This window comes from Nelumbo lutea, chromosome 6, assembly GCF_056320005.1.
Source record: "Nelumbo lutea isolate HS-2025 chromosome 6, American lotus-T2T, whole genome shotgun sequence".
Lineage (NCBI taxonomy): Eukaryota > Viridiplantae > Streptophyta > Magnoliopsida > Proteales > Nelumbonaceae > Nelumbo > Nelumbo lutea.
The window spans coordinates 65504143-65515149 of NC_142689.1; the positions used below are offsets into that span (position 1 = coordinate 65504143).

The 11007-nt window shown below is 36.1% G+C and overlaps 1 protein-coding gene across 2 annotated transcripts; it reads left to right on the plus strand.

Annotated features, from left to right (window-relative positions):
* The first annotated feature begins 473 nt into the window (after positions 1 to 473).
* LOC148849309 (GDSL esterase/lipase EXL3-like) lies at positions 474 to 6834 on the plus strand. Of its 2 annotated transcripts, none has more exons than XM_088949274.1 (5): positions 474 to 826; positions 5096 to 5226; positions 5358 to 5594; positions 5670 to 5925; positions 6530 to 6834. In XM_088949274.1, exons 1-5 carry the CDS (start codon positions 532 to 534, stop codon positions 6724 to 6726), a joined length of 1116 nt encoding a protein of 371 aa, XP_088805400.1. In that variant the 5' UTR covers positions 474 to 531; the 3' UTR covers positions 6727 to 6834. The 2 variants fall into 2 exon arrangements, with proteins under 2 accessions (XP_088805400.1, XP_088805401.1); XM_088949275.1 differs by having other exon boundaries at positions 506 to 826; positions 5397 to 5594.
* Positions 6835 to 11007: the final 4173 nt, after the last annotated feature.

Sequence of the window (11007 nt, forward strand, 5' to 3'; positions counted from 1 at the left end):
AACAGAAGTGGATAAGCGCATCTCCAAACCACCATAACCAGCAAGCAAACTGACAGGAATTACCAACCAAACCGAAACCTGATAGAAGATGTTACGTAGTCTCAATAACTTCCAACCATACCAAAAAATTACCCACTTATAATAGTCCAAAAACTATCCACTTATAATCGTTCAAAAACTATTCATAGATTATAAATAGTTTTGTTTTAGAAATACTGTCACATGCATTTGCACGTGTGTTATGGTATCACAATTCTCAACCAACTTTAGGTCCCACACAATATTCAACTAGCTTGAAAATCAGAACCGACATGCCTTCTGCACGAGGGGAATGAACAGTAATGATCAGAATAAGTGAGTGAGAGTCTATAAACATAGGGTACCGCCTGCCTCTCTCTAAATAGTAAATATCCCAACTACTTGATAAATCTTGGTGAAGTCCAATAAATAATACCTGTCACACCAAAGTATATATCTCATATTTGGTTATAAGAATCGTCATTGCAATTTCTTTGCATCAATATAGTAGCAATGCAGCTTCTTTATGTAATAAGAATGGATTCTGTTCCTTCTACTTCCTTAGCCATGTTTCTCATTCTCTCTACTTCCTTGTTCCTTTCTCACCTCATTCAAGCTGCACTCGTCCTACCTCCTAACGTAATCATACCGGCCGTCTATGTTTTTGGAGACTCGGTTGTTGATACAGGCAACAATAACAATCTTGTGTCGGTGATGAAATGCAATTCCCCGCCATATGGAAGGGATTTCATGGGAGGAAAAGCAACAGGAAGGTGTAGCAATGGACGGGTCCCTTCAGACATGTTTGGTAATATTAGCTTTTCTTCAGTTTTCTGTACACTTTTGCATAGAATTATCCTAATTCGATTTGATTATGTGTGGTATCTCAAATTCATATATATATATATATATATATATATATTAGTGGTCCATAAGTCTCTTATAATCCTAGTAAAAAGTAGGATTCCTTCATTAATTGGGAGAAATTTATTTATATATCTTATAAATACTAACCCTCATTACTGATAGACCTGTCCTTCAGAAAAGGGTAAAATACTTAAACCTCCCCAAGGTTTCTCATAAATACTGAAATCTCCCCTTTTAAAATTAGACTAAGACCCGTCAAAGTTATGTCTAAAAGTAATCAAAAAGTCTCTTTTACCCTTATTAACTCTTCAAAAAGATGACCATTCATACCAAAAGAAAATTCAAAACAAATAAACAAATAAAGGAAATGTACCACTTTCTGACCTTCATTGAGAATAAATAATACTTCTTTTAATTATTATTTCGGGTTTGTCCAAACATGTAACCCAGAGAAATACCAAAGTTTGCATTAGTGCTGACGACCACCCCAGATCATATGCCTCGTACAGAGCCATAATGATCGGGTAAGATGGAATCCTTCTATTCCGTTTCATAAACTTTTATATTTATACTTGAGAGCGAGTTCAAATCAGCCCCCACAACTGTCCCACAGCACATCCCTAATGATGTCTCATTATTTCTGGTACTTATCATAGGGAGATGTTCTTAATACATGTCTCATTATTTCTGGTACTTATCATAGGAGTTTCCTTGTAGGGGGTTGATTTGAACTCCTCAGCCCCCCACAACATCCCATAGCACATTCCTGTCGTGTATTGGGAATATTTCCCAATAATGATATCATCATTATGGTATTATTATCGGGAAATGTTTCCAATACACGGCCGGAATGCTTTGTGAGAAGTTGGGGGGAAGGGGGCAATCTTGTAAGGGACTGATTTGATCTCCTCCTTGAGAGCCTGCTCAGTATTTTAATAAAACAACAAACTGAAATATTTATTTAGTGTTATGTTAGGACAAGATCTAACGAATGCAAGTCCAGAGTTCCAATGTTGATTTGAATACAAACTCTGTCAATAATTCTGTAATACTTGATTTGTGAAGTTTTCTTTTTTGGGTAGATGACAAAGACCATCGTTGTACTAGGGGGTTAGTGACAAATACCCCCTGAACTTTCATTTGCCACAAAGATCCCACCCAATTTTTACTTTGCTACAAATACCCTCCTTTAGAATTCCATTAGTTAACTTGGATAAAGATCATTGTTTTGAAAACTGGTGTTATGATTGGGCCTTGAATTCTTTGTTGTGACCCATTTCATGAATATGATCCAAATTAAGTTGAGAAAAGAAAAACAAAGGCAAAATTTCATAGTGGTTTATGGTGGAAGTGTTCCCATAACCTACCACTAACCACCATTGGGTGTGTAGGGCTCCGCCCCGTGGTAGTAAGGACCCAATCCATATTCAACTTATGGGTCCAACTTAAATACGAAGAGTTATGTATTTTGGAGGTTTTTTCTCTTGTATACTTTAGTCTTTGTCTTGTGAGAGAAGTCGAGAGGCTTTGGGTGTATTTGGGATTTAGGGTTTTCTATGAGTGAGGTGAAGAGTGCAGAACTCTATATTCTTCTAAATTGGTAATTTCATAGTGGATCTCTACTCCTTTGCCTATAGACTTAGGCTATAGGCCCAACCACGTAATTATGTATGTCTTCTCTATTTATTTCTCTTTATCTTTGTTTTTCTTTTAACTTTAGGTGCCATTTTGAATATGTATTTCTAGGTTTTGCACAATAAACAAATGGCCAAATCATTTGGCTCGGGAACTAGTTATGTCATTGGTTCCATTTTGGCCCTAAACCACTATTTTGCAAAAAAAAAAAAAACATTGAAATGGTTAGAAAACCGCTGACCTAGATGGTATAACTGCCAAACCATTCAACCCGATTAACAATTCCTAGGTTGCTTTCAAACTAATTTCAACTTTTAATTTATTTTAAAATAGAAATTAAAAAAAATAAAAATAAAAAAAAAATCATATCCCACAATCTTGTTCAATTATTCCCAATGGCCAAAATTAATTAGGGTCTTTAGTTTTTTTCATTTTGAATTTTTTGTAATTCTTTTTATGTTGTAATAGAGAAAAAAAATGCAGGTCCTATAAATCGAGAGATCAAAAATGTAAGAGATGAGAGATGAGATATCATTCTAAGATTTGAAATCTGAGATACACAAATTAAGAAAGTACAATCTGGGATCTAAAAGAGATTTAGAGAGATGTAAGTGAACTAAGAAGAGGGCAAACAGTGCTGCAACGACAGTTATGATGAACACGGTAATAGCCAACACTGGCACTTCCTTCTTCTTCTTCTACTTCTTGGGGCAAACAATGTTGCAACAACGAATGATTAACATGGTGGAAACTATTGTCTGTGCTTCCTCCTCCTCCTCCTTACTCAACTTTAACCAGCGGCCCTTCTCAAAGTTTCATGCTCGCCCCTTTCATAATAATATATATATGGTCTATTTTAACCTATATCTTAATTTGATAGTCATAATGCAAATTGACACTATACTTTAAATCTCACTGGTTTGACCCACATACATGGAAACTAGAGGATAAAGTAGTTCCATTTCTAATTCAGTTTTTAAAACCTTGAGAAATATTCACATTCAGCTATTTAAAACTTTTTAAATCACCAAACTATCCTTTTCTTATATATTTGAACAGTTTATTATTCAACTAGTTTTCTAAATATAACATTGAAGTCCTTTCAATTGCTCCAACAGGTCATTACAGATTTTTGGTTGGATTCAATATTTAAAATGAAATGATAGAGGTTTCTCTCTGATAGATGTAAATTTATGGTTTCATTTGATTTTTCTTGATTTATTAGAGAAAGGAATAGATGATTTTTATATTTTAAGATAAAGAAAGACATTCATGTCAGTGAAATTAATCAAGAATTTTAAAAAAAAAAAAGAAAAAAAAAAAGAAAGAAAGAAAACTTTATTTCTGTGCTAGTGAAATGGTTCTTGTTATTTTAGCTGATTTCATTTGGAAAACATGGAGGTATTTTTGGTCAATTAGGGTTTAAGAGAAAATGGCAAGGAAAAGAAAATAAAGTTCAGTTGAGCATTTTGGTAATTTAATGCACTCCATGTCTAATTTAACAGTCAAGGGGTATTTGTTTTAAAGTGAAAGTTTAAGGGGTTTTTTTTGCATATAAAAGTTTAGGGATATTTGTCACTAACCCCATAGTACGTACAAGGTTATTGAGAGAGAGAGAGAAAAGAGAGAGAACTCTTTAATTCACTAGACTTACCAGGATTTTTTGATGAAATAAAATGCAAATGGTTCTAAGTGGTGAGAAAATGGTTCCTAAAGACAGACCTCCCTCAAATAATTATCGTTATAACAAACCTTCCAAGAATTCGGGTGGTTTTTTTGAGTGAAAGCCAAAGAAATATGAGTGCAAAATTGAGGTTTTAAAAAAATTCAGCTATAAGTGATTTCATGTACAAACGTAACTTAATTAATTGTTAATTATAGAGGGGAGGTCTTTGTCGAAAAATTTGACCTGACAAGGGAGGTCTAAGTCCAACTTGAAAGAGAGGGGAAATCTTAGTACGTATGTTTAAGATAAGGGGAGATTTAAGTCTTTTACTTCAAAATGATTAACAATAGACCTAGAGAGCCAATACATTGTCAATTTTTTCATCGGCCTTTGGAATCAGTGTAAAACGTCATCGGTGTGAAAATACATTAATAACATTTTACACTGAACCATGAAAATGACCATTGCTTTTTGAAAAACGCAATGGATAGAAAAGTGTAAAGTTTTTCATTGATAAAATCGATATAGTATTTATATTGATTATCGATGTAAAACTTTATGCTTGATGAGGTTTTATATTGATTCATGATGTAAAACTCCACTCCATTTAAATGCACAGAAAACTAAACCGGAGTGGAATTTTACGTTAATAATAATTACACGCTCTTTCCAAAGGCCTATAAAACCGAACATGTAAAATTTACATGGGTTCTTGATTTACATGGTTTCCAAATGCAGTTAGGTTCAATTTGGAAAGAATTTGAAAAGAATGCAATACAAATATATAGAGTGCAAAATTTTGTATTTTGTACTATATACTTTATATGTAGGGCAAAGACAAATATGTATAGGTTTTGCACTGAACATGTCAAGAAGAGAATTAAGAGAGTTTAATTGAGAATTGTACAGCTAGCATTTTGGGAATCAAGGAGCTACTACCGCCCTATCTCGACCCCAACTTACAGGATCAAGACCTCCTCACCGGAGTAAACTTCGCTTCAGGCGCTTCAGGATATGATCCTCTCACATCTAAATTAGCGGTATTAAGCTGCTCATCATTATATATATATATATATATTTTAATTCGAATTTGGACATCTGGTCTAAGTAACAGAACTTGTATCCATTGATTTTTCATGCTGAAACAATTAATATATACATGTACGATCAGTCTGTTTACTCGATAACGGATCAACTGGGAATGTTCAAGGAATACATAGAAAAGCTGAAAGCAGCTGCGGCGGGAGAGGAGAGAGCTAAAAGCATTACAACTCAGAGCTTATACATTGTGTGCTTAGGGAGTGATGACATTTCTAATACCTATTTTAATTCGCCATTCAGAAGGATGGACTACGACGTCCCTGCCTACACCGATTTGATGCTCCAATCAGCTTCTAGCTTTCTCCAGGTGAAACTTGAAAAGAAATAGAAGCTTATTGATTTCATTAATTTCTTTAATACTAATACATGGGTGGAAATGCAGGAGCTCTACGGGTTGGGAGCAAAGAGGATAGGTGTGTTAAGTGCAGCACCAATAGGATGTGCACCGTATCAGCGAACCGTAGCCGGAGGTCCCAACCGAGATTGCGCTGCACCATATAATCAGGCAGCACAGCTCTTTAACCAGAAGCTGAAGTCGGAGATAGATTCGCTCAATCAGAAACTCCCACACGCAAGGATTGTCTACGTTGATATCTACAATCCTCTTCTTGATCTCATCCAACACCCTCGTAGTTACGGTGAGCTTGCATTCATGAGTGAAAGGTCATTGATTATTGATCATCTTCCAATAGGGCTGTCAACGGGTTGGGTCTGGGTCGGGATCAGATAGAACCAGAACCAATCCGACATAAAATATCAAGGACCCGGAATCGAATGGGGCCAAATTGATAGGTTCTCGGGACAATTGAGTCTGACTCAACGAACCCAATTATAATAAATAAATACATTTAATATATATTAAATATTATAATATATAATTAATTTAATATATTATATATGTATTATGTGTATATATAATTCAGGTTGGGTCTGAATTAATTCGAAACTAAATGAAATTAATTCTCAGCCAATAATAATCTGAACAGTATGGATGTTTTATAATATGAATGAGAAATTGATGAATGTGAACCGATTCATACAACCACAGTCCAAAGTAAATAGACAATGTGGATTAAACTAGTCCAAACCTGAAACTGATCCATCAGTTTCAATTCCTGAAACCAAAACCAACACAATCAGTTTGGATCGATCAGGTCCAACCTGACCCATTGATAGCCCTATCATCCAACCCGTTCAAAGTTAGAAAGTTGATCAGTGTTTAATTTAATTTTGTAATGTCAGGGTTTGAAGAGTCGAGCAAAGGATGTTGTGGCACCGGGAATTTGGAGGTGACAACGGCGTTGTGCAACGAATTGACTCCCTTCACCTGTACAGACGTCTCCAAGTATGTGTTTTGGGACAGTTTTCATCCCACCCAAAAAGCTTACGAGATCCTCTTGAATCCCCTCTTGCAAAAATATGTCCACCGCTTCTTTTAAGCTTCACCAAAAACAACTTTTTGGGGGTTTTGTTAAATCTTGTCAATCACAGATGTGTTTGATGAATCAATCCAATTCCACAAGTTAATATAGTGCCCACTTCTTCTTCTTCTTCTTCTTCTTCTTCTTCTTCCCTCTGGTTCTCTCTCTTTCATCAATGTAGTAGAGCATATATAATAGAAAAAAAAAAAAGTCTAAACTAGAGGGAGGAGCAGGATCTTAGTCTCTAAGTGCCCATTTGACATGCCTTTCCGTGCATTTTTCGACTGTTTACATGTCAGGCATATCGATTTTTGGTCTATTTCCGTTTAGCATGCAGAAGATTTAGTCGTCAAAAGCTGGAATGTTGAAAAGACATGAAAAGCCCATTTTGGGCTGATTTCGAGAACCTCCAAATGAAACTTTTCATGTCTTTCACCTTTTTATTCTCATATGAAAAGACACGGAAAGATGCTCAGAAATACATGCATCTCCCAAATATGCTTGAGGCTACTCAGATCTTCATGCAAAAGCTCAATGCGTTTTTTTACTATCAAAATTACCAGAAGATCTTCCCAAAATATCACACCAAACGCTGCACTATTGAATCATTCTATTCCAACTTTCCGAGCTAATTCGTGATTAAATTTTAAAGGTTAAGGTAACAAAGACATAAAGTGGCAATGCCCTTGCTGCAATCGCTAATGTTCTCTTCAATGCCCCAATACTTGGAGATAAAACAAAAAAACAGAAAAAGGAATAGTCCTGGTTTGAGAAGAGAAATATTAATTATTGACCGACTGATAATCTATCAATCGAGAACTATGAATTTATAGAGTTTTAGTACAAAGTGTTTGAAGTGTACAGGAGTTATATATGATGAGTATGATACAAGAGTTACAGGAAGAGTACTCCAGTGAAAGAATGTGGTTCATGCTCATCATTGGAAAGAAGAGAAAAGAAGAGCACAATGAGAGAAGAGGCTAGGGTGCCGTGTATCATTATGTGAAGGGGGAACAGTAGGAGTATTATCAAGGAGCTCTCGAATGCTACAATACCACACTAATGGGTGAGAAGAACCATCAGGAGGTGAGGGTGATGATTCAGTTGTAGGTGATATACCGGTGGTTGAGAAGCCGGTGCAGTATCAAAGAGAGATGATTGAGCCGGTGGTTGAGAAACACCTTGGAATGGAGTTGAAACATATATACCAGTCGATGGAGGCACTCTACATGATGAGGAAGATGATCGAAGTCTAGGAAACAGTCCTTCATAAGAAACGTGTCTGGCGGCAACAAATATCCTTCCGGTGGGAACAGGAAGGCATTTATAACTTTGTGAGAATTACTATAACCAACAAACAAGCACTTTGACGACCAAAACATAAATTTGTGGTTGTTGTAAGGTCTCAACAAAGGATAACAAACACATCCAAAACAGTGGAGCATTGAGTAGTCTGGAGCTTTATGAAACAACTTCTCATATAAATCAAATAAACTGCAATCTAAGCGGCATCAGTCCAGCAAAAGGAAAAGGGAGGATTCAAGATGGCCAGTAGAGATAGAGTTGATTCAATGACATGTTTGTGTTTTTGCTCAACGGAGCCATTTTTCTCATGTATGAGGACAAGCTAATCAATGGATAATTCCTTGTGAATCCAAATAACAACAGAGCTTCTAATACTCTATGCCCTAATAGATTGAAAACAACAAATTTTTACATTAAAAATAAACATTGGAGAAAATTGTTGTTGCTGCTTATTCTATTGCTGAAAAGTATTGTTTCCGTTGCCTTTATCTCTAGCAATGTTTGCATTGGGAAAATTAGAGATATGTACTTGCTCTTCAAGCCAGTTCTCATGATTTGAATAAAGAATCCAAAATAGCTAATATACCAAGATCTGTTGCATCAGGTCGGTTGGTAAGTTCCAAGGCCGACAAGGATGTATAATAATAGATCTGACTTTAGAACTGGCTCTGAAACATTGGAGAGATAGTCTGTATTGATTTAGCACATTAGATGTAGGCTCATATTGACAATGATCCTTTCTTGAGGCTCTGCAATTGCCCTCCTTAGTTTCTGAATTCTTAAACGAGAATGATGAATTGAGTAACTTTGAGCCAAGGTTCCCTAGATTTCAGCCGTAGTAGACAGACCCACTACCTGGGCGGGGCAACCACTTCTTCAATAAGTGAAGAGGTCAGCCAATTAGGTCAAGGTCTATCCACTTATCATATTTTGGATTATGAATGTTTCCTGATAGATCTCTCGTTGAACTCTATCAGACATAACAAAGAATGGGCAGACTAGGCACGACACAATAGGTAGTTAGTAGACTGTACTTAACTTGATGGGGAGATTAGGGCTGTCAACGGGTCAAGTCAAGGTCGGAATCAGCTAGAACCAGAATCGGCCCAATATGAAATGGTGAGGACCCGGACCCAGACCCGATAAGGTCTGTAATTTTTGGACTCGGAATTGAATCAATTGGTTTTCGGGACAATCGGGTCTGACCTGATTGACCTGATTATAATAAATAAAAAATAAATATTTATGTTTAATATATGTAAAATGTGGATTTCAACCTTGGAATTCATGTTCCACCACAACTAAAAATGTTTGGCAAGAGTACAAATTATCATTGCAAAACTAAACCAATTTTACATTTTTTATGAATCAAACACATTATATTTGCATTGAACATTTTTGTATGTACACTCTTCCCAAACAGAGCCTTATTCCTATGCAGCACTCCACAAATCCCTATGCAATAACTAAGCAAAAGTTTTCTCATAAATCCCGTGATGGGTCCAAATGGTTTAAGAAGCAGGAACTTACTGGTTCACCGGATCACCGGTTCAGTTCAACAGTCCAGTGTCCAGTGAGGTGAGTCTGACAATACCTGAAGAAAGGGTATACAACCTAGTGGGAACTGTACATATAATGAAATTTCAAAATCTTCTGTTTTATAGAACCTGCAACAGAAATTATGAAGGAAGACTGCAATATCTAGGACTTGGGACTAACGCCTGCAAGATACGGAAATGGATCCAGGGCCTCAATAACTGGGCCGCATGCGCATGGTAAACTCTCAGAGGATGATGATCCATAAATGGTTGAATTGGCTCCCTCCTAAAAAAGTAGCAGGCCCAAGAGGAAGACATTTGTTTTAAAATATGAGTAGAGCAAAAAACTTGAACAGAGCCCGTTTGGGAGGGTTTCAGCTTTCGAGTCGAGCCGAATATCTAGTTATTCGAGTTCGGCTTGCCAATACACTATGGGGCTAGCGCTTGAGCTCGAGCGAGATTTGAGTTCAAATTTGGCTCAAGTTAAAAGCTCCTAGGTTCAATCTCAGCTCGACTCGACAACTGTGAGCCAAACATTTTATAAAAATAAAAAAGTATACATATAAAAAAATAAAAAATAAAAATACATATAAAAATACATACATATAGATAGATAGATAGATACATAGAATAATATATATATATATATATATATATATATATATATATATATGCATACATATATACATGTATATATGCAAAAGCTCGATTAGGCTTGCGAGCCTCAAAAGCCAAGCTTTATTGGGCTCAAGCTTGGCCCGATTAGAAAATAAGCTTATATATTGGCTCGAGCTCAACTTAAAAATCGGTTTAGACTGATCTGAATCAAGCTTTTCACGAGCTGAGTTCAAATAGCTCGTGAAAAGCTCGGATCGTGGCCACCCCTAGCTTTGATGGAGTTGTGTTGATTGAACTGTGTTAGAAAAGTTAGAGAAGCTACTAAAACTAATTTCACGGGAAAATCAATATATTAGCATGATTAAAGCATATTCTAACTTTCCAGGTTTTTTTTATCAAACGTAGCTTTTAAATTTTGTTGGCGCCCACCCTGCAACGCCAGAAGTCACTGTGTGAAAGCCCTCCTTAAACAGGCAATAAATGGGGGACTTTTAACTTGTGTTTCACCTAGGAGTGTCAATTTGACTGGATTTGGTCCAATCTGATCCAGTCCAATATGAGTCCATTGCAAATGGACCAGGTCCAATCCAATCCAATGAATTTTTTGAGCCACTTTGGACCGGTCAAATTCAATGTCTGGACCGCCCAATTTGTTAAAGTTGATTTTAATTTAGATTTATTCCATGCAAACCTGGTCCATTGACACATGTATTCTTTATCTTCTATCAATAGATTGGACATTGATTCAATCTGACCAAATCCAATATAAATCCATTACCGATGGATCAGGTAAAATCCAATCCGATAAATAATATGGGACCATTTAGTCTTAGATTTG

Excerpts from the sequence above, each read along its gene's own strand:
- LOC148849309 (XM_088949274.1), top strand. The coding sequence starts at position 532 with ATGCAGCTTCTTTATGTAATAAGAATGGATTCTGTTCCTTCTACTTCC. Across the intron at positions 827-5,095 it reads GGTCCCTTCAGACATGTTTG|CTAGCATTTTGGGAATCAAG; the intron begins GTAATATTAGCT and ends AGAATTGTACAG. Across the intron at positions 5,227-5,357 it reads CTCTCACATCTAAATTAGCG|TCTGTTTACTCGATAACGGA; the intron begins GTATTAAGCTGC and ends ATGTACGATCAG.